The sequence below is a fragment of the Megalopta genalis genome, chromosome 7 (assembly GCF_051020955.1).
Source record: "Megalopta genalis isolate 19385.01 chromosome 7, iyMegGena1_principal, whole genome shotgun sequence".
NCBI lineage: Eukaryota > Metazoa > Arthropoda > Insecta > Hymenoptera > Halictidae > Megalopta > Megalopta genalis.
Genome location: NC_135019.1, coordinates 19,976,947 through 20,002,271, shown reverse-complemented (window position 1 = coordinate 20,002,271; position 25,325 = coordinate 19,976,947). Strand labels below are relative to the sequence as shown.

Sequence of the window (25,325 nt, the reverse complement as noted above, 5' to 3'; positions counted from 1 at the left end):
GTGTAAGATTCGATTATATTTCGTGTCAGTCTTGGAATCTTTTAAATTTATTGACTAACACGTATCTAAAAGTGGAAAATGCTTTCGTTAAAGTAGAGGCAAATGCTGTAATAAAATTCGTGATCATAAGAAATATTAATATGAAAATCAATATATCTGTTCTTTCATAAGGTACCGAATAACACTAATACGAAAAAGGATTCAATTATCTCCAATCGTTGAGGGAACTGTCATCGTAATTTCTGTCGTTGGTTTTCGTTGTCTGATGTACTAAAAATTGTTACAATGTTTCATTATGATTTTGAAATATCTTTAGAATTTCGCGACAGTGTGTTATGTTGTATTTGGTAAAGAAACAACAACGCTCATCATTCTATCGAGAAATTTTATGACCTGAAATTGTATTCTTCCACCATATTTGCATAATACATATGCAATACAATTTGAAATTGTCACGGAACATAAATTCTTTCGACCAAGGTTAATGAAATCTTTGAGAATTCTATTACCACACTTCAGATATACAAAATATTAGAACAGTATGATAATAACGTAATAAACTCAGTATGACAAAGGAGCAATTATTGTTGTAACCAAAAACTGATTGAACATCGTACGAATTTCTAAGAGATCCTCCTAGTCTTTCGATAGCCTCTTTCATTTCTGAAATGACATTTCAGAGTAGTTCCAACCGAGGAACTTAGGTTTCTCCATCGAAGTCTGCCGGAAACGCAACGACGTCCGAAGAATACTGATGTCCTTTCGCATCATGGTCTATAGAGTGAAATGCTCGTGGCAAAGTTAACTATTTGATAGTTACACATGAAATGGCGGTTTTCACAATTCAAACTTCTCCCCTTTATAGTTTAGTTCTTTCGCCGCAGACGCCGTTGTGCACGCATAATTTGAATAATGAATGTCCAATACCTGTCTTAGCGTGCATACATTTATGTATATTGTACAATGTACAGTGAAATACTCCGCATTTGTCCTTCAGCTTGTAAACATAAATGAACAATTTGAGAAGCGGAGATAAGATTTTTCGAGCATTGCGCCTCGTTATTATAGTTGCCGATTGTCAACAACTATAAAAACGAACTGCGAGGCTCGAATAATCATATTTATCTTTGATATTTATATTAACATTCCAAATTGTCCATTTATGTTTACAAGCTGAAGGACGATTGCGGAGAATTTACTATACGTGTAATTGAAAATCATTTTTATTAAAGATGGAAGCAAAAGAAATCCGCATAATTTTACTTGTACAAGGTCAAAACTCGAAAATAGTGCGAGTGAGACAAATCGGAGCATAAATAGCGCTTTTCGCGAAGGTACTGTAACTGATCGAAATCACCAGCGCTGGTTGAAAAATTTCGTTCCGGTGACAGAAACCGAGAAAATGTGCCTCGAGAATAGCATTGTAAAGGATATGGTTGAAGTATATTCATGCTTAACCGTTCGGAAAATCGAGGGAGGACGAATGTTCATTATTCAAACGTTCCACGGCATCCAAAAGCGTTGGGAAAAGTGAGGAAGTTCGATAGGCGGGTCCCAAACGAACTCACCGAGAAAGAAAGGGTTCGTCAGAATTCGTAAAAAAAATTGTTATAAAGTTAACAGTACCGAAGTGCGAAATTGTTGCTCAACCTCCTTGTTCCCACGATCATTCGCCTACTGACGACGATATTTTCAAGCATCTAGATCATTTCTCATCCGAGAAACTGTTTCGAGAAATTGTTGGAAAAAAAGCGTTTAAACTTTAACTACCATTGCGAAATCGTTACTAATTACTATTCATTCTGATTCATAATTTTTATTCATAATTGTAGCAAAAATTGTAAGAAAAAAATATTTTTAATATACTTGCTTCTAGTCACAATCTCTTCATTATTGAGCAATAACGGTGGTTACGTAAGTCTTAATAAGTATCGTGATTGGAGGTTAATGAATTTATTGTCTCTCGTTCCTCCGATTTTTTTCAAAAGACATTGATGCCCTTGTTTCTCTCTGGGAAGAGTGTATTAAAGGAGATCGTTTTGATCAATGGAATAATTATTGAGTTTGTTCAATAAAAGTTGAACTGATAAATGCAAAAACCGACATTTCATTTGCAACAATCTAATACAGAAGAATCTCGTCTACTGTAATCGTCGCGATCCATCGACAAGATCGCTCGAATGGACGAATCGACTGTGAAAAAATGAGAAATGCTCGGTAGCTCCGACGTATCGCGAGATAATGTAACTTTGGGTTTTTCCATGATTTTCGTACCCATGCGGTCCGTATCACTGAATTCCAACCGTCCCGTTGCGCGATTAACGCGATTTCGATAGGTTTTTCGACGAGCGGATCGCGAACATGCCGCTCGTGCGCTTTCTGAAACGCGGAAACGATGAAATCCATAGGGAACTTAGCACCGCCGTTGATTTAATCTCATTAGACTTTATGATCTTATCAAGGCGATTGGAAATGACAGGCTTTGTAACTGCGACCGTTACATCACAATCTCCGCGACGCTTCCTAGATCCGTTACAATCAATTCTATTCGAATCGCCTACCTCGAATAGTTTTGTCTCATTTTCTTTAATTCGATGCGCAAGGATAGCCCCACAATCTGTGCGCGCTTACGCGATCGCGCGAGCACGCATGTAAACAGTTCGAGTGGAATGGTTTCACCAGTCGGCCGGACTTGCGGACAGCTTCCGTCCTATTGCTTTAAATGTATCACAAATCGATCGCCGATCTATTACACATTCCTCGAGCACAGCGAATTAACGATCGATGCTTGCCGCGTTCTCGTTATTTCATTACTGCAAGCGGATCTTTACGGATAATGCTATTTTCGATCTGATTCACTATTCAAAGGAGATAATTGGAGGAAAAGAATTAAGCTTGATTCTTAATCAGATAAATGTTCGCAATTCTTCTGAACCCGGTACAGTGCCGCGGAAACGCAAAAAGTGAAATCCAATCTTGCGATCGCAATCGACATTTGTAATCACATGTTAATTCTTATCGCCGTTCATTTATCTCAAATTACGATTCCCGATTACAAGATACCGCGTCACATGTCAGCTGCTTTAGGGATTCACATGCATCGCATCGTTAAAGGAAGAGGTGGATTAAAACTGTAAATCACGGTTCTATAAAATTTATGGTGGCTACTATTAATTTTAATAAATTAAGCCGGATGAAACAGTATATCTAAATTCTTTCGATGTTTTCACTGATTTATATCTTGTGCATTTATTACGGTTGTAAATGCATTTAGCTTATTTGTCACATTCCGTAGAAACGAAAACTCTGATCGATTTTTCTCGAACATTTTTCTGTTGTATAAAATATGATCAACGTTACGAATGAATTATATCCGCAACTAAACGTTGTTCTGTTTCTATAGATTGTTAAATGATTCCATTCTGATTGTTACCTTCGATAGAAGCAATATTAAAAGGCAAACACAATTGTCGAATACACCTTTGCCTGAAAATTTTGTCCATTCTCATCGATAGATATGCATAAACGACGAATAATTAAAAGCTGCATCGTATATTGCATACATTTTTGTAGTATTCACAATGAACCAACAGATATTATTTATTCATACACCATAAACGCAGCCGGTTGTTATTATTACACTATTGTTATATACCTAATCATAGCTGATACAATATATTCGGTGAAAATTGTAGTTATTAATCGAATTATTTGGGGTCCAATTAAAAAAGGTAAATGGTACTACATGTGTATACTGAGCGGTTCACACAATTATTTAAAGTCATAACTTCGTTACTAGCAATATCAAAGGAAACAGATGAATGATTCAAACATCCCATAAGACACTCTTTTTAAAAGCGCAATGGTGCATCTGCGATCCATAATTGCATTTTCTTTTTAACACTAGAACTACCAAATCAGTCGAAATGACTGGATCTTCATTTATACTTTCACAATTCCTCATATTCTCACTCAAGCTTATATTATAATAGAAATCGTACGTAGTGAAAAGAAATCTAATCTTATCGTTGTTGTAAAACGATATACATTAGATGCGTTTAAGGCTCAGTAGTTGTAGTGTTAATAGAAATGTGTACATCCCGCTCGTTATTCTATATGACAAAGTCAAAAATCATTAACTATCGAGATATTTTCAAATAAAATATCTTTATTGAAGAAAATGCATACACGATTTGACAACGTTCTTCAACTATTTTTATACCTGATTTAAGGTGATTCAAGTTGAGTTAAGACGAAAATAATCGTTAGAAAAAAAATTGAATATTTTTAGTTTCTACACAGCGTTTACTAAGAAAGTATGTAACATTTTTCAAAGATATGAATCGTTGTGGAGATTGACTTCTGTGTACAAAGTTTCACTTTTTGTTGTACGTCCTTTCGATATAAAATTTTTTTTCCTTTAACGCAATCATTTCGTAAATAAATATTCCTCAAGATTTTAATGATAAAGCCCACCATCCAAGTTCGATTTTCTTAACTCCATTTTTTTGTGAGAATAAATTGCAAAAGACGACTCAACTATTTTACCACTGATTGAAAAAGTTGCACACAAATGATAAGTGTCTTGATCCTTCGGTGCTAAATTACACTAAGCCGAACGCTTTCGTTTGATACTGAAAGGATTAAGCAGCAAATGAAACTTCGCATGATTTCTCGCGCAACTATAGCCAGCGATTCAGAAACTATCAGTGAAAGAATCGAGTACACCCAGTCGATGCTTATCAGACGTTCGCGATTATCTTACCGTTCGAGCTCCTCCGAGTATTCGATCTTATCCCTGATGGAGCTGGTCAGACTGTACGCCGACTTCTTCCTGTTCCCATTGATCCTACCGTGTTCGAGATCGAACTTGTGCTGCGGTATGTTCTCGTTGCTGCTGTAATTGCTGCCGCCGTGGGCCAGTATCGATTTCCCGCGGCCTTGATCGGAGTTATGCTCGGAGCTGGCGCTAATGCGCCGATGATGATCGAACGTCGGATTATCCACCCCAAGGATCTGGTCGCTAATGGAGACACGTCTTTTCGCTAATTCCTCGGTCGATTTGTTTGCTCTCCCGCTCATATCGATTTCCATATCGAGCTAGCTCGCGTTTGCCGGGTCGACGTTAACCGCGAGAACACAGCCGGCGGAAGTGCAACAGCGATCAGTCCCAATCTGGCTGGCTCGTTACTGCATCGCGAAGCAATGCCGAGCGGTTAATCACAGTGAATCGCGGCTGGATTCGCATGCACACAAGAAATTCGGTAATCGCGTGGACCGGGACTGAATCTCTGGTACACGGGGTCGCTCCATGCAGTCGAGGAGGGAAACGGTTCACTGAAAACACCGGGAGAAGTCCAAGAGCCTCGAAGTCCAAGTCCAAGTCCCTTTTGGAAACAGGGAGCGAATGCGATCGCGGACCGATCGTGGTAGCTGGTAACCGTCGATTGACTGGCAATGGCAATGCGTGTCGGGCCCGGTTCACAATTGTCGGGGGACGGCTCCCTGCCGATCGTTGACAGTGCGGTCGCGTGACGGTGACTCTGAGAAAGTCCAAACACGATGATCCCCGATCGTCGATTAACGATCACGAGGTTGCTGATAGCCGGCCGGCGATCGTTAACAGTGTCGCGTGACACTTTGTTTTCCTTCGGGAGAGAGAGACCCGGGGCTCGCTAACACCTTATGCCGATATCTTGACGGTTGCGCGGCTGACGTCTTTGACACCTTGACCCGCTTTAACCACGACGGTCCTCTCCACCGACGCGCGCGAGCTTTGTTCACCTAGTTAACGGCCGGTATTCAAGGCCGACGCGGTCGTTTCTAACTCGCTTCCCTTTGTTAGTATGCGACGTCTTTGGCGGACGACGACGTCTGCTGGGAGAGGTGTCACTCCGGCAATCCGTCGCGTGGTCAATCGATTACGCGTCCATGACTCGGCCAACTCGTTTCACCGAACTCGCCGTGTCCGATCCGATTCGGTTCGAGCCCGAGCATCCCGAGTGTTACCCGATCGAGGCTCGCCGTTTCGAGGGGACTCGATGCAGGTTCACCGGGTCATCGATTCCTCGAACGGCGACTCCCGACACCCACATCGGGATCACGGAGGCGCGGATCAACGAATGGAGGAACGGGATCGTTCGTTCGTTCGTTCGTTCGGTCGGCGGCGGACACGAACGCAGGAAACGAACGCTGTCAAACGAGCACAGTTTAACCAGAGACTAAACGCTGCAAACCGTGCACCGCTCTGCTATGTTTATGCGAATGGTGGGGCTGGTAAAAACTGCTGGGCAAGGAGGGACTGTTACGGCCGCGGTAATAATTGTTACCGCGTTGCACAGGATGGGCACAGCTGGACACTCCATTGACAGTCTAATCGGGCCTAACCCACCGACCTGGCGTGCCCCTGATCGTCTCGGGCTGTAGGTCAACGCGTTCACTTAGCTCGGACTAGCCGAATTAGGAATTTCAGTTGTCACGATTCATTTCACTTCGGTGTCTTTTGCTTCTTTCGTGTTGCACGAACTCTGTCACCGACCGCTGTTCATCAAGATTCCGGAGTACGCTGAACGGGTTAGAGTGGTTTCAGAGTATTTTGAATGAGCTAACGTAGTTCCAGAACTTAATTCGAAATCAATTATACATGATAAGTAAATCATGATTCTTTACGCGGAATAAATTTCAATGTGCTCGGTTAGTTTAAATTAGCTGGGTTTTAGCTGCAGCGATTCTTTTTTCTTCAGTGTCTTTTGCTAATTTCGTGCTAAACGATCTCGATTCGGTCTTTCTCATTTGTCCAGTGTAATGCAAATTTTCAGAGTACAGTGAATTCTCTCTAATTGTTCCACAGCTTGTAGATAAAAATGGACAATTTGGGAAGAGGAGTTATGATTATACGACCCTTGCGGCTCGTTTTTACGGTCGCCGATTGTCAACAACTATTAAATCGAGCCGCGAGGCTCGAATAATCGTATCCCCTGTTCCCAAATTGTCCATTTTTGATTACAAGCTGGGGGACAATTGGAGAAAATTCACCGTATTCTGGACGAGATAAAGATGTTTTAGTACTTAGATCTGAATAAACTATGCATAATAAATGTGAACTGCGGTGCTTTGCGCAAAAGACAGGTCGAAGTGTTTGTCCGGCATAACAAAGGTATCACAAGAACGACGAAGGGCAACAGACTAAACGAATTACGAGGTTTAGCTGTTACAATCCTTTTTTCTTTGGCGTCGCTTGCACGTTTCATATAGGATGATTACTATTCTAATTCTCCGCGTCTGTCGGCTGTTCAACAAATTGTTCAAGTATGCCGAACGAACTGAAATTATTTTAGTTTTACGACTTAAGACTAGAAAAGCAATCTCGTCTTTTCAATGGAAAACAATAGATCAGGGCATAAAAACGGTAAGGAACGATGTCTCTCTCGAAATATTAGAGATCAGACTTATTAAAAGCACGATTCATCTTCTTGGATGTTGGATGATCTCTGTTTTAATTTCGCGCGTTTTTCGACTGCTAATGAAATCGTTAGGACGTTCTAGACCGGTTAAAATTACTTTGGGAATTAGTATTACTATTAGTATATATTAGTATATATTAATTATATATATATTAGTTAATTAATTATATATATATATATTAATTATCTATATTAGTATATATTAAAATTACTTTGGGAATTATTATATTACAGGTAACTTAAATTAATTTTCGCACCGAAAACGACGATCGCCCTAGAATCACTGTTCACTTTTCTTCCGCATTCTTTGCTCTCAATTTCTATTTTAATATCACGGTTTCCGACTGTCAATCAAATTTACGAGATCTTGTAACACCATCTAACGTTACTTTAGCAACTAGGTCTAACAAGGAAACATTAGGTAGATCGAATTAAACGCAGTAACTGTTGTAATACTGTGAGTTCTGTCTTTTTCGGTTTGTGAGTTAAAGAAATAAAGTTGTGATCGACACGGATGTGGTTGATCAGTTAACTGTAATAAACGTTATCGAAAATAGTGTCTTAAAATGAGGTAAAAATGATTTTTGAAACTTTTTTCTAAATTGCGTTATCATTAATTGATTTGCTTTAATTATGGAATATTAATGGAAATATTATTTGAAGTACTTATTTGATTCAAGTGTAAAAGTTACATAATACGTATTTATATATACATGTTTAAATATATGTATGATCATGTATACATATATGTTTTACAATTTTCCAAATTTTCCACGTGAATATTATAATAATTTATTTACAGGTAATTTTGCGTCATAAAAAAATATTGAGAAAAAAATTGAAGGTTTAAAATTAATAAATAATATTTAACTGTTCAACTTTTTTATCGTAAATGAATCTTACCTCTCAGAAACCTTTAATTCCCATTTCTTACTACGACGAATAATTTTTCCATTTTCCTCTGTCGTACACATTATTTGTATTGACCGTTTGTAATTGAATGATAACCAGTTCTTCGTAGCTCATAATTTTATGTAATCCTTCTTTATGTATTGGAATGCAATCACAGGCTAATAAGTTCTTCAATCAGGTTTATTCTTTCGTCATAGACGTGCCAGTGATGTGAGCAAGATAAAATGATTTGAGTTCTTGGCATTTTTTTGCAGATAAATTTACGTTTCATTAATTTTGCTCTTTAATCCGCCAGATTACAATAGCATTGTTTAAGACTCTTGAAACTATCGACTGTATTGTATCGATTGTAGCAGACAATTGTATCAGCCACATATTAGAACATATTGTGCCCTGTTTCTCAATGTTTCCAAGTATTTGTTTGTCGACACCTTATCACTTTTTTTCATGTTGCACATATTTTTACACGACATTGGGAAACTATCTTATCATCTGCCGAGTAGCTCACGGTTTTTTTTGTCGATACTATCGATAAACCTTCGACATGGTACTCGAAGACATCACTTTTAGCTTTCTTTAGTATCATGAATACGTCGGTATTCTGCCACCTCCTCCGCTGAATTTATCCATTGTAATTTACAATTCTTGCTTGACAACCCACTTTACATACTTTACGATTCTTTGCGATGCTCTATACTTTGTTCCAAACAAGAATAAAATTTTATCAATAAGTATGCACTGTGCTGAGCAGATATGTTCAATGAATATACCGTGGTTTTTATAGTTTTTTTTTAACAAAACTAGGTTGATGAAATCCAAAATAGCGGAATCATTTTAAAAATTTAAAACTACTGTTTTGTTTTTTCAACTTATCAACTGTTTTGCAATCAATACTCACTATTTTTATTTTTCATAAAGATTCACAGTATAGCGTTTATCAGGCTAAAGATCTTAGTTCAAACGGTTAAATATTCATAACAGGAAAACACAATTTTGCTACAACGTGAAAGAAATGAGTAGCATTTTATAAATTCCGTTCGAAATCTTCGTCGTGAGTCTGACTCAATTTGATAATGCAACGGTTTAACCATTAATTACTATGGACATTGAAACTTGCATAATTATTATGGAAGGTCTCACGGATTAATAATGTTTATTGCGTTATTACATGCGCACGAATTGCAAATAAAGATTGATTGGAATTGTTTCTGCATCGTACGTTGATAATTGAACATCAGTCATAACAATGGATGTTTTTATATCAATTACGACTTCATTTCGGCATCGATTTATATTTTCTTTTTAAATAATCTCGACAATTCTCTGCGCAGAATTTTATAAAATATGAGTTATATTTAAATAGAAGTATGATTATCATTACACGTTTTACAGTTTACTAGATACTGGCTTGATTAGAACCATAGATTATGCGTACACGTTACACATTAAATCATGTCCAACTGTCACAGTTAACCACAGATTACATGCATACGTTATACGCGACTATTACACACGTAGAATATAAAGTAACACTTTTTATCATCGGACGTAATATGCAAAATAATTTTTTGTCGTAGACACCAAGTACACGTGACAGAGGAAAATTACATTTAAGAAAGCGAACGCTTGGAAAATTTCCAGTTTATAATAATACATTTATTTAAGGTTGATTATATTTATTTAACGGGCTATATTTATTTACAGTTGACAGCAAGGCATGCTGGTCAAAATCAGATTGGATAAATACCAACAAATAACAAGGAAAACATAATCGATTCGGGTTATAGCAAATTGTGCTACATTAACCCTCTAACCACGAGCGAGTTTTTGATTTTTCCGTGATTGGTTTTATTTGTTATGAAGTTGCATTCTAAGTATTATATTAAAACGGGTATAAAAAGAGAAACTAGAATTTAAAAGAAATGAGAAGATCGATTTTTAATCAGAGTAGATCGAATAATAGCTTGGTCCGCTTACAAAATATTTAGAACGGGAATTTCACGTAGCTCGCGAGTGGATGGTTAAGATCGACCGCATAAAAAGAAAACAAAAACAATGAAATGGAAGATGCCGGTGACGATGAAGAAAACAACGCAATGCTCAAAACTGAAGCAGATTTAATTACTAAATGCAAGTAATTCTTGTGTTCTATTAGTCGGAATAATAATACGTTATACGGGAGTCTACTGTATCAACCTCGTTAGTTGAAAATTAGGTTCTAATTGTAATGTACACGGCGTGAGAAGATCATTAATACTGCAGCAAGGGATACAGAGAGACAAATGAAAATTGGGAACAGCCTCGTAGTCAGTCGACGGTAGTTAGGGGTTAAACGAGTTTCGGAATCGAAAGACTTGTCAAATTTGCAGATACAGAAGCAGCGCGGCGCTTCCGATGACTGATGCAGACTGTGCAGAGACGTGATTCGAAATAGAACGCGAATGTTACAATGTAATTAATTGCGGCTACACCCGACGTAATGGCAGATCTTTACCGCGTACCGTTCGCAAGCGTTCCGCGACCCAGCGTCAATACGATTGTCGGACTCCGCAACCTGAATTCATTGCGAGCGTCGTTCGCGTGATATGTTTACATCGCCGGACTCTGATTCATCAGTCCAGCTCGATTAGGGTACCTGTTGTAATACAATCTCTGGAAACGAGCTCGATGTTGTCGCAAATCGAAGAACTTTGAACTAAAATCGAATCACAATCAATTTGTAGAATGAACAAGTAGTAATGAAAATTTGAATAATTGTTTAATGTTAGTCGCTATCTATTAATTCAGCGTTTTCTGTTTCGGCACTCACAGATTCTACTTGCTGATTTGCATACTATTAAAAATACTTCTCCTTCATATGCGATAACTATAAACTGTGTACATCTATTTTCTGCCTTCTTTGAAATCATTTCTCTGTGCATGGATTTCTGTAAAAAGGATGAATAACATCCTGGATATCAGTTTGTCGCGGAAAAAATTATTCAGTAATATAGAACAATCAAAACTACAGAATATTTCGAGTCGTTTTCTCATCGATCTTTTTTCAGAAAAAGGAAGTTTCTTAAATGTAAATTAAATTACGTATATATTAGGTTGTATTATTATAGTATGTTAGTATATAGTATATATACTAATTTATACTAATTTTTATATATATATATATATATATATATATATATATATATATATATAATTATTATATTATATATATATATATAATATAATAATATAATGTATAATATACTATATTATTATTAGTATTACTATATATATAGTATAACTACCGTGGACTGACTACTGTTGTGTTATTATAGTACATTATTAGGTTGCGAGGAATATTTAATCGGACCTCACCAAATCTATCTGCTCACCTCTACGACGCTCGCTTATCGTTAATATCTCGGTCACATGGGGAAACAAATTGTGTATTTATGTACGTATATTTCTGTGGTTTTCCAGCTTTCAAGATGTTAATTATTATTCTTTTTTTAAAAGTGGGCTCACGCGTGTCACCGATAAGAGATTAATAGCGCTGATTACGGGATGATAATTACAGAGCTGCGAAATTTTACGCGCGCCGTCACGTGGAGATTAGTCATCGCATTCTCCTTACTCATCACATGTCTTCGACGACGCTGTTTAATTGACCGGCTAAACGGTGACCTAACCGCGGCGCTCATTGTCCGATCACAAGTGCCGAAAGGAAACTGAATTGTTGAGCATTTTCATAAAAATATGTCACGTAACTTCGCTGTATCGTTCTAATTGTCGTCGAACGGTACAGTAAATTCTCTTCAATTATCATTGAAACGTGTAAACAAAAATGGATAATTTCGGAAGAGGGGACACGATTATTCGTGCCTCGTGGCTCGTTCTTGTAGTCGCCGATTGTCAACAACTGCAAAAACGTGCCGCGAGACTCGAATAATTGTGGTGTCTCCTGTTCTTAAATTGTCCATTTTTGTTTATATGTTGAGTGACAATTGGAGAAAATTTACTGTATTTTGTTTTCGTTCGTATGTCTTGTTTCGGGAGTTCAAATTTTTAAAGTATAGAGAAACGAGCATATTTAAAAAAGATTATTTTGCTTTCAGCAAGATTATCTTCCAGACGGTAGTACAAGATGATGGTCTTTACTTATTCTGATCTTTACAGTGCAAGCCTGTTTGGACGACCTGCACTTTACTTATTAAGTTTATCGAAAGATCTTGTGGAAATTCTCAAAAGAAGGTTCTACAAAATTCATGATGTCGTTCCTAAGGAAGTCCATGAGAAAATTCGCAAAGAAACTCGGAAGAAATTCACAAGGATATTGTTTATAGAGATCCCAAAAACAAATTCTCACAGAATTTTCGATAGCTATGGACATTTTTTATGAAATTAATGAAGAAATTCTTAATGTCTAAAGAAACTTTCTACTGAAATTGATTTCTACTAAAATCTACTGAAAACAATCCTAGAAAAATGAATAAAGTAATTCATTAAAAAAAATTGTATTAAAATTTTTCAAGAAGTTTCTAAAATTCAAATTTAGGAAATAATTGAAAGAGATGTACAAACTAATTGGTGACAAATATTACAAAATACATGATTTCTTCTGAAATTCATAAATGAGGTGATAAAATAATTGATTGATGAATTTCACGAAATAATTTGTAAAGAAGTTCATAAAATACAATTTATAAAGAAATTCGAGAACCAATTCGTTCAGCAATAAATTCAAGCAATGATTAATAAAGAAATTTCCAAAATTCATTCATAATGATGAGTAATTCCTCATAGAATCTATAAAACATATAATGGAGAAGTCCCCTCAATTCGGAAAACAATCTATCAAAACGTTCCTAACTGAATTCATGAGAAGATTCCCAAGAGAATCCCCACAGATCATTAAAAAATAATTTACGATTCCGCGGAAGCTTTTCGCTCGTGATTCTCTGATTCCTTATTTATCAAGTCATTATCTTGATATGCAGGGTGCTCCCGCATAAACGAGCGGAAAATTTCAGCGCGTCGACGGGAACCGGTGTTAAAAAAGCACCGGTGGCGGCGCGTCACGAGCTGTGTTTTATCGGCAACGGAAGCATCGTGCGAGGGAATAAAGCGCCGCGGGACTTTCTAAAGATATTATGAGCAACTTCGGGTAAAATTACATTCCACCTCATCGCCTGGACTTTGTGGTTAATTGCTTGTTTCCGCGGGTATCTTGGCCGGAATGATGCGATGTAAACGGACCAGTTTGAGCGAACTCTCTGGGGACCGTTCGTGGCGCCGCATAATTAATCTTCTGTTTTTTGCCGCGGGAGGAAACGATTGTGAGTTTAGTTGGTGTCATCCTGATTGCGATACGATAAAACCGGGATCGGATAAGAAGCCTTGCTTCCGATTCCGGTAATTCTGAGGGCAGGCGAAAGTTCGCTAATGAAATTCGATCGTACGACACGCCGTACCCGCGGCGTCCCGCAACCGATACTATCGAACACAAAGCGAATTAATTGATCGCAATGCTCAGTGCAGTTTCTTTCACGAATTGGCGTCGCGGAAACTCGATTACTGGGTTTCCTGGTCTCGATTACGCGGGTCAACTTTTCTTGCATCGCGATGTTGTTTCTGATCACAAGAATGCGCCCGCAAACTGTTGCAATTAACAGACCGCGAATCTTTGTGCAAAATAGAAATGTTCTTCGTTAATTCCAAGAACCAGAAGCCGCGCAGAAAATTCGGTCTTCTTTTAATAACTTCACTGTACTGGAAATAATGTGTAGCGTGTGTATTCTTAAATGCTTTCACTCTTTCCACTGTTTTGACCTGCACTCGTTTTCGTCATGAATGCATAAATTCCGCAATCTAGCAACTAAATAACTAAAGCTGCTTAGAATCAAATGTCGTGTGTTTTTCTTGCGGTTTACGTACAGTTGGCGCGGAGTGTGCATACATATGTACATACGTTTAACACCGTTTCAAACGAAATAACTTATTAAAGATCGAATAAAATGGCAAATTGTTTTACAACTCTATGTTGACTAGTTTACTGGACAACGAAGCAAAAGTTATTTTATCAAATAACCGACTTCGATGCAATTTTCAGCATTCATATAAAAAACCGAGATTTGCGAAACCTATTTTGAAAATTTTCGTAAGAAAAACAGATAAAAAAAGCATTGATTGAGCAAGCATCATGTCTTAATTTGTCTATCATTCCGACCAAACGGCATTTTGAGCAAAAATTTGTCGAATCATGGTCCGATAAACTAGACAGTATAACATCTCAAGAAACTTCAAGTCACTTGGTCCAAGTTTTAAAAACTTTCTCGGTTTAAAAATGGTATCAAGAAACTTTTCGCGTCGACTATAATCTGCAACTTGATTTGAATACGTTCTTCTCAAAAACTAACGATGCGATTAGCATGAAATTTTGCAAGAATGTTCTAAAAACGTGCAGTTCACAAGCGAATCTCGATCATTCATCGCCGACAACATTTTCAATTCTTTAAAATAACAACAATTTGTTCAATTTTTACGAAATGGATTCAGTCGCAATTTACTTGCCAAAATAAAAGAGAAAAACTACTCTGACGCACCTCGAGACACGTGTAGATCGTGGTTCGCGATGAGCTTTTCGCAAACTCGTCGGATTTTCCAGAAACAGAAATTGCCAAACACGGGTTTGATTTTTCAGGTTGAAAGCGATGGTGGATTCGGATGGCAGGTAGCAACATTGTCGAAATTCCGAGTCTAATTGCTTCCAGCCAATACCGGACCGCGGCGCTCGGTGACACGAAACGATAGGGGGGAACTGCTGAAAGTGGTCGTGGGCGATCGTCGGCACTAATCCGGTGACGCGATTCATCTTCCTGCCACGGTGGAACGCGATGCGTGTTCGCGGCTCGATTGCATGGTATTACGGTCACTGTTGAGAATTAATTACTCGTCTGCTGCTCGCGAGTGTCTATAACCGGTCACGAAAGTGGCCGCGAACGCGCGCTATGAAAACTTTATGCCAGTATCCCTACCGCTCATTTCACTCCGAGCAAGGACGCGTCAGGATCGACGACGGGATCCTAGACTCAAAGTTTGTTAGCTCTGGGTGCGTTAGCGTGTTAACGCCTGGATCACGGGCACTGCCATAACGGAGTATCCCAGTGTGAATTGCGTTTTTGTTTAACTTCCTGCGGGACCTTCTAGCGGAGAAACTATAACACCATTTGCAGTCACATTTACAAGGTTTATTTATACAGTCACTCACAAAATTGAGCATACACCTTTTAAAACGCGATAACTTTTTAAAAACTGGACTGAGTGACTTCAATTCTTCTTCTCTGATCTACTAGACGATGACTGAAATACTTTTCTTTTTAATTTTGCTATTATTTGAAAAGACAGAAAAATGAAAATCTCTTGTCTTTCAACCTTTTTATTTGAGCCTATAACGAAAATTTTAGAAAATGTCTTTTGTAGATCTCGGTAACTTGTATGCATGTTGAAAATTATTAGCACGATTTTTACCAAAAACTGTAAGAAATCTGCAGTTTTCGAAATTGTTCAACGCCTGTAACTCGACTTTGGGTTAATCGATTTCGGTCAAATTTTTAACACGACGTTACACAATTTTGAAGACATTTTTTAAATTTTTGTTACAGGCCCAGATAAAGAAGTTAAAAAGACGAGAGATTTTTTATTTTTATTTGTCATCTCAACAAAATTAAAAAAAAAAACGTCTTTGTCATCGTCTAGCAGACTTGTCCCTTTATCATCTAAACAAAATTCAAGTCACTTAGTCCAGTTTTAAAAAAGTTATTGTGCTTTAGAAGATGCACGCTCAATTTTGTGAATAACTGTACATATTTCGATATAGCATTCAAAATCTTTTGTCATTTTCTTAAAGGTTAAAGAAATGTAACATAAGATCAAACCATTCGTCTCTTTGTAGATTTTCCAAATATAAAATAATGCACTGTTTACTGGTATGAGTAAAAAGAAGCTTTATACTTTAAACGAGAAAAAGATGACGATGGAAATTGCAAGGGGAGTTTCGTTGGCGCTTGTTTCCTGAAAACTATAGCAACGATACGTAGCAACGCAATTAAAGTTCGACGTAAATAAATAACTTCGTGGAATTTGGCAGAGTTGACATCACTGGTAACACAATGTTCACGCTAATTAGACCAAAAAATAAAGTGTATGCTGCTGATACCTCTGAAAAAAGATTCAATCAGAGATTTTTTGTATGCAATGCGTGTTGACAACCAGCTTAGAAATATTCTTTTAAATAGCAATTTCGAAAGAAATGATTACTTAAGTTAATGGGTTGTTATTATTATTAATACTTTAGTTAAATAATATGGATTTAAAAATTGTTAAGTACACACTTGTGGGTGATGCGTTAGTATTTAATCTTTAACTCACGCGAAAAACGATGAATTTTTGAAGCATGGGAAGTGACAGCTTCACAGTCCTTTCATCTAAATATTTATTTATTTGAGTACATGTTCGAACAACCAACCGTGCATTATCTGTATAAATACAGAAACTCGTCAATTCTAAACCAAATTAAGTATTTGGCTAATATTAGGTCTACCGGAAAATTCTGTCTGATAATGTCATTGCAAATTTCAATAGATATGCACATATTCATGTGAGACATATATTTTTGAAAAATGTTGCTCACAAATTGCCATCACGCTGGCAAGAGGTCATGAGTAACGACGGAAATTATATTGTACAATAAATATTACTAAATTTATGAAAAATCTATTATTTCCTTTCATTCCTTAAACGGACAGAACTTTCCGGTAGACCTAATAATTCATTCTGTTTAATTTATAGGATTACGAACGTTTGAACACGTTCAAAGTGGTCCGGATAGTTCTCCATAAATAAAGAAGATAAAATATTCGCAGGGATTTATGTGAATATACACGTCAAAGATTAATTTGTTACGAAAGGAGAGCAAACGTAAGTTTCTTTTCTGTACCAAGAGTTTTACGATGTACTGAAATAAATATATGCGATGTTACAGTTTCTTTCATTACATTTCATTTTTTAAATTGCGTAAATTGCAGCCGAAAATTGTAACAATTTTTGTAACTTCAGAATTATTTAGATAATTTAAAAAATTTTGAATTTATCATTAATATCTAATTTTTCCTAAAGATTGTTTATATTTTATTTATAATATCCTACTTCTCGATTCCTATTCAAGAATGAAAGAAAATTATAATTCAACATTAAATAAAATGTATGATTAGGAAGAACAGACAGAATAAATAAATCTACAAAAAGAATCTACAAACACGTGTTTCGAAAAATTTGAATCATCGTCAACTGTATGGTTGTTAAAATGGTCCGTCGTCGGACCATGTGGGCATTACGTAACATTCGCGGAGTTTGATCCGACACATTTCTCTTGTTTCTGTAGATAACAGAAATCTGTTTCGAAACAAATTATAATCACGTCCAACTTTTCACGCCATTACACATTTCCACGTACGGGTCGCGTCACGTTTTCACGTCGAGCCAAAATTTTACATTTACATGAAACTATTGCTCGACGTTTCACACTTCATTGTTAACAGAAAATGATGTATCGTTAAATAGGTTTCACTGTTCTAACGTGATACAAATATGGCTCGTCACCGTGATATCACGTGCTGCCATGTGCAGCATGTGACAGCATGTGATTTCACGTGACGCGATCACGGCAGGTGTCCACCGTAAAATAATAAAAATGTTGCCAAATAACATCGCGTCAGACCCTCGGTATGCTCAGCGAAGATATCGAGGCAAGATTAAACGAATCATATGACCGCGGTAATCAATTATTTATCGCTTCTCGAGATATCTAGTGCTACTCATGGTGTCTCGAGTACATTTTTCATCCTGTAGATCGTTGTCAATGAACGAATTTACTCAAGTGCTTTCTGTCAGAACGAATCAAACAACATAACGCCGATAAATTATGATAATGAAAGAAGCGTGACCGGCCTGATATTGTCAAACGTTGCGCAATTATGGTACTATTGTTCGAAAATACGATATTCAATTTATTAATGCATAATCCTTCGCTGAAGAGCACGCATTTTCCTTCATATCCGGCAGACAACATTTTAATGAAATCGCGAACGTGATTGTTGAAAGAATTATTTCGACGCACATATATTACAAATGGAAGTTAATATTCAGATAATATTCCACCACGCATATTCTTGACTTTTCATTTTTATTTACCCGCCAGCAAATATTCCATCAAAATTGTGAACATGATAATTAAAACAATTGATTGCGGGGTATGTTGAAAACGAAACATAATATTTTATGTGTGTACGAATATTTTTAAAGATGCAATAATTATGAGAGAAAAATTCAGAATATTTTACTGCGTTTAGTCTCATTACCAAAAAAATATTTCTTCTCAAAAACAGAAAAATTTATAAAAGAAAGATTTTAAATATATAAACATTTACAATTGGCAAGATTTTCGCAATAATAATTGTCTGTACTAATTGCAAGAAACGAGAGCTAAGTAGAAATGTTTAGTACTGTTTCCTATTTTAGTATTTTTAATGAGTTGAAAGCAATACAATAGTACTTCGTATTTCGTACACGTGGTTACCGTGTTTCATGGAAATCATACTCCTTATGCATACTTATTCGAAATCAACAATGATCTTTTTATCGAACGTAATATAAATATCTAACGCGACTTGATCTGGCTACGAAAAAAGTAAAACTTATACGTAACGTTGGTGACTTTGGATTTAAATGGCCCCACCATGCGACGGTTAATCTACAAAACTACTAATTCTTATCATAGATTCATCCAATCCGCAATCGAATTATAATGATAGACGTTTCGTTTAATCGAATTCTTTTCGTCAGGGTGTGTAAAACATTCGAACCTATTCTTGCTTTTCTTTTAATTCTCGTATACGCTCATTTCATTATTTCAAATAGTATAAAATTTGTTATTTTTCTACGATTGTATTTTAATTTAACGAATTTATTTAAATTACGAGATTACGAACGAAGCACAAACGAAAATCCATGGAAACCATAGAAAATTCGTGCAATTATTTTCAAAGAGCGTACGAGAGTTGACGTATTCATTTTCGTCATAAACGCACAAAATCTACAATCCAGTTGCAACGGTACACGTTTGTCATGTTTGAACGAACTCTTTACTTCAGGGATTGTGAAATACTGAATTGTCTCTAGCTTTTAACGGTCGCAGTTTGTATTTTTTCTCTCTAAAAAGTAGCAGGAGCTGCATTTCGGATGCAACAAAACAAACACGTAAACTAAATGAAATGATGCACGCTGTTTGCTTTGTCGAAACGAATGCGTAAAAGAAGCACGGCGAACGTGAAATTCTGGTTTTAAACGGTAAAATAGAACACGGCCGGCTGTTGCCCGATCAGACAGGCAGGACGAGCCATCCTCAGTTATTAACAATAAAGTCGTCATTAAAAAGCATGGTTGCGAGTGCAAAGTGCAGTTACATTTTTAACACCGGAAAATAAAATGTCAGCTTTAGTTCGGTGAAATTCAATCGGGAATAAGTTCGACCAGCGTACGGTATTTATAAAAGTCAGCGCCGATCAGGTCACCTGGGGGATTAATTAATCTCGTCGTGTAACATGTAAATGGTAAAATTCTCTCTTTGTTATTATTATAAAAGCTTTGTTCGTTCGCGGAACCCGCAGCCGATGAAGTGAATTTCTAATTCACGGCGATATTACTCAAGAAGAATCTGGATCGCGGTACGGTATCGAATTTATTCGTGTTTATCAAACTTTTTGCATCGAACGAAACCCCTCATTCTTCATTCGAGAACGACCGTTGCGGCGTCGCCACTCGATATTCGAAATAAAATTCGTTTCCTCGGGTTAGCTAGGAGTTTTCCATTTTTCCGACGGTTTCCGCTAATTTAAACCCACAGGAACAGGGACCCTTCTCAAGACTCCCTCAGTATTCCCATTGGTGTCGGATTGTCATTTATACGAACCACACAATTGTTCGACTCGGATTTAAAACTGAAACTCCGGAGCATTAAAGGTGATCTCTTTATCTTGCTTTATCAAACAGAGCAGGGAATTATTCGAATAAATTTTTATCCAGAGAATTATTCGAACGAATAAATGATTTAATAACTTTTTTCTGAATAAGTTGTTCGTGAATAATTTAATCACGCGTAAGTTCTTTTGAAATATACAGGGTGTCTCAGCTAAACCAGGTCATCTATAGTGCTGTGAATAATTGTAAACTCGAAGTAACTTTAATGTTTTTACTGATATGAATATCACTTATACGCGAAAACCAGAGAAAAACTATACAGTAAATTCTCCCTAATTGATACTCAGATTGTGCACAAAAATGGATAATTTGGGAAGAGGATATACAATTAATCGAGCCGTGCGGCTCGTTTTTATAGTTGTTAGCAATCGGTAACTATAAATTTTGTGTACAATCTGAGCGTTAATTAGAGAGCGTCAATTTCTATACAGTAGAACTCTGTTTATCCTACATAGTACCCTGTTTACCGACAAGTGGATGTCAGAAACGATGCTTCTATTATCCGACTCCAGTCTTCGCAACATACCGATTACTGTAATTTCTCCCGGAAATGTCAAATTTCGGGTTCCTGCGAATTTCCATGTGCAAGCCCTACGCCTATGTAATTTATTGCTACGTTGATGCTAAGGATCGCATTGCCTCCGAATCGTGACATGCGGCCTCCGAATTGCCTTCGAATCATGACATGTGGCTTCCGAATTACCTTCGAATCGTGGCATGTGGCCTCTGAATTGCTTTCGAATCGTGGCATGTGGCCTCTGAATTGCTTTCGAATCGTAGCTTGTGGCCTCCGAATTGCTTTCGAATCACGTCGCATGGCCTCCGAATTGCCTTCGAATTGTGGCAAAAAATTGGAAATAGAAAAGTTAAGTCATCGCTTTTATTCTAGAATTACTATAGATTCATATTAATGTATACCGGCATGCTGTCCGCTGCCTTTTTCGGTGCCATCGGTAGACTCCAATAGGAGTCTGGATAATAATCCAACAGATTCAGTTATCCGGCTAGTCTTGTCCTCCAAGCATGTCAGATAAATGGAGTTCTATTGTATTTCTATTTGCCCCTATTCCTAATCTAGAAATATAGAAATATAGAAATATAGAAATATAGAAATATAGAAATATAGAAATATAGAAGTATAGAAGTATAGAAGTATAGAAGTATAGAAATATAGAAATATAGAAGTATAGAAGTATAGAAGTATAGAAGTATAGAAGTATAGAAGTATAGAAGTATAGAAGTATAGAAGTATAGAAGTATAGAAGTATAGAAGTATAGAAGTATAGAAGTATAGAAGTATAGAAGTATAGAAGTATAGAAGTATAGAAGTATAGAAGTATAGAAGTATAGAAGTATAGAAGTATAGAAGTATAGAAGTATAGAAGTATAGAAGTATAAAAATATAGAAATATGGTGTTTCGTTAAGTTTTTGTTTAAATATCACTAATAATGTAAAAGTTGCTTTGAATCTGTGATCATTCACACCGCTGTGTAAGGCATGGATACGAAGTACATACCCTGAAAGATGATATGTAGGTACAGTAAATGGTTGATCGACTATTTAAAAACTTTCTTAGTTGCTTATAAAAGAGAAAATCCTAAATTTCCAAAGGCACGTTGTTCGAAGCACTTGGAATTGTTTGGTTTCTGTACTATTGCAAAGTGTACGGACTCGGCTGGCCAGCGCAGCGAATCGCCAACTGTTCTAATCATGATTTCGCATGCCGTCGAGACTCGAGCTCGCGGAAGTCGCGAATTTTCATTGCTCATTAGCCGTGAATTCTTGCGCCGCGCCGCGCCGGCGCGTTCTCGTTCGCCGAGGCGTATTTTCCGGCTATCGAGTATTTCAGATATTTTACGCCGCTGATTATTTGCTGTCATGCACAGCGAAATTCCCCGCGAATTGGAACCAACGGTGAAATATTCACGGCGTCCGCGGCTATCGAATGCCCCTGATCTAAATTTCCTACCACGGCTTCGTTTCCATCGAACGCGTCACGATTTTTTAGTAACCGAACCCGGAATCGCTGAAAACGTGTGGCGATCTTTAATTAAACGCTCGCAGAGCTTTCCCAGAGACGTAAAATCACCGTTATTGTGCGCTTTTTATATATCTTTGATTTGTTGGAACGACCGGTGTGTGTTCATTGCAATGATTCTACAGGATTTTTAGAATTTATTGTTTCAAGCTTGCCACTTTTATCGAAGTTATCGCTGAAAAAATTCGGTGTATTAAACTGGAGCTTGCAGCATTCGGTAAGAGCTTCTATAACAATCTCTGTCACGTTTAAAAGTCAATATTCTGCAGTAAAAGATCTGAAATATTGTCGAGTAGATTTCCGAATCTATATACACTGAAAGCAATACATTTAAATCAATACTTTTGTATCGATAGATTCGCATCGATACAGTGGAGTCGATAGATTTGAATTAATACATAGATATTGACATGTTCGAATCATAAGAATAAAATATGATCCTTTAGATCACTTAAAAATAATCCTCAATGAGTCAGTATTTCATTTTCTCATTCTTATCATTATAAGAACTACGCATATGCATCAATACATAAATGTATGTCACATGAACGAGAAAGTTAATTTTGCCGTCTTATTTAATGGATACACAGAGTAAATTAAACAACACCGAATTCGAAAAATTAGTCAACCTCAGCATTCTTAGTAAAATTCTTTGCTCAGCACTGACAATCGACCACTAAAATTTCCACAAAGTCGAAGCAATTTAATTAATTTAACCAAAACTAGAAAATTAAAATTCATCATAGTGGATGGCATCAGAATTCTTTTGCATTCGAAACATCCTAGTCGAATTCAGTTTGTTCGAATATATTACAATAAAAATGGATTTTCAAAATTGGTCAAAAATTACTGTCACCAATATGTGACCGACGCAGCGCGCAACGTGTTAATAGAATACTACCTTTCAGTAATCAGTATATACAATATATTATATATATGTATGATATGTGGATATATGTATGATATATGGATATATACATCCAAATATATATCTTTGATGTTATAGAAGGATCGACTATACTTCCCGAACTCCTTTAAATAATGAATAACATTGAATCAGAATAAACCAAAAAGTCATTCCTAATAACGAATAATTTTTCTATAAATGCAATTATGTTCGAATAATATGTCGAATATATCCTTCGAATTTCAAATAAAAGTTTATTCGATGAATGTTTCAAATACAATTTTTATCCGTACAAATTTTTAAGTAAATTATTCGAATAAAATTTTATTCGAAATATTAATCGAATAAAATTTATTCTAATGACGTTTCGAATAAAATTTTATTCTAATATGACGTTTCGTATAAATTCTTCGAATCAAATTTTAATCTAATATCGTTGCAAATTTTATTCGAATATTATTTCGAATAAAATTTTATTGAAATAATATATCGTACCAAATTTTATTCGAATAATATTTCAAATAAATTCTACGAATAAAATTGTATTCGAATAACATTGGAATAAAATTTTGTTCGAATAATATATGGAATAACATTTTATTCGAATTATATTTCGAATAAACTCTACGAATTAAATTTTATTCGGATGATATATAGAGTTAAATTTTATTCGAATAATATATGGAGTCAAATTTTATTCGAATAATATGTCGAATAAACTCTACGAATGAAATTTTATTCGGATGATATATAGCGTTATAAATTTTATTCGAATAATATATGGAGTCAAATTTTATTCGAATAATATATCGAATGAAATTTTATTCGAATAACATATCAAATCAACTTTTATTCGAATAATATTTCGAATAACATATCGAATCAAATTTTATTCGAATATTATTTCGAATAAAATTTTATTGAAATAATATATCGTACCAAATTTTATTCGAATAATATATGGAATAACATTTTATTCGAATAATATTTCGAATAAACTCTACGAATAAAATTGTATTCGAATAATATATGGAATACAATTTTATTCGAATAATATATGGAATAACATTTTATTCGAATAATATTTCGAATAAACTCTACGAATGAAATTTTATTCGGATGACATATAGAGTTAAATTTTATTCGAATAATATATGGAGTCAAATTTTATTCGAATAATATGTCGAATGAAATTTTATTCGAATAACATATCAAATCAAATTTTATTCGAATAATATTTCGAATAACATATCCAATCAAATTTTATTCGAATAATATTTCGAATAAATTCTACGAATAATATGTGCTTCGCTGCTCGATTAAAATATGCCCAGCTCTGAATCTATCCAGAAGCTCAGCAACGGGCATGAATCAAGAACGCCTCGTATTAGGCGAAATTCCGGCGAGAGCTAGAAAAGACACGGGATCCCTCGGTTTACCTGGTACGTTCTTACTCGGTGGATGGAAAATTTCGAAGAAGAGAATAGAAGCTTTACAAAGGGTCGGCGAATTTGATCGATTGTCAGTGTGGCGGCTCACGTCCAGCCTCGAAACCGTGGCCGGGCCGGAGCCGCGGTACGTGAGCAGGAAAGTTGAAAATTCGCCGGCGGAAAATGGGCACGGAGGAGGCTTCTCGGCCGAAGAAGAGAGGTTGAGCCGGTGATGTTCCTTGTTACGCTTCGGATCGCGGGCACGCGAATTTCCGTCCTTCATCGAGCATTCCGCAGCCACCGCCGCAGTCACGCGAGAATCGTCCGCGTTCATTGTACACGCGGGGGAACGGATGAATATGGAGGTTGACGGAGGGAGATCGCTATAGAGGACGAGAGAGAGAGAAAGAGAGAGACGGACGAGGTCGAAGATGGGATTGGAATTGCAAATATCCTTCTCTCCCACGTTTCTCTGGTCTCTCTGTCCTATCTTTCTGCCTCT

At 36.5% G+C, this 25,325-nt stretch overlaps 1 protein-coding gene across 4 annotated transcripts in view; it reads right to left on the bottom strand.

Moving 5' to 3' along the window:
- The window catches only part of Nha1 (Na[+]/H[+] hydrogen antiporter 1), a 171,294-nt gene that overhangs the window by 109,172 nt on the left and 36,797 nt on the right, over positions 1-25,325 (bottom strand). Inside the window, exons 1-3 of one of the 4 annotated variants that reach the window (XM_076523727.1) lie at positions 21,965-22,156; positions 21,366-21,521; positions 21,151-21,278 (exon numbers count right to left, since the gene is read on the bottom strand). The exons of 2 other annotated variants lie outside the window; for them this stretch is intronic. In XM_076523727.1, coding sequence (XP_076379842.1) covers positions 21,151-21,278; positions 21,366-21,398 — 161 coding nt within the window. In that variant the 5' untranslated portion in view covers positions 21,399-21,521; positions 21,965-22,156. Of the gene's footprint in view, positions 1-4,765; positions 6,276-21,150; positions 21,279-21,365; positions 21,522-21,964; positions 22,157-25,325 lie in introns of those variants that run through there. One more of the 4 variants, XM_033469393.2, reaches the window with a different exon arrangement.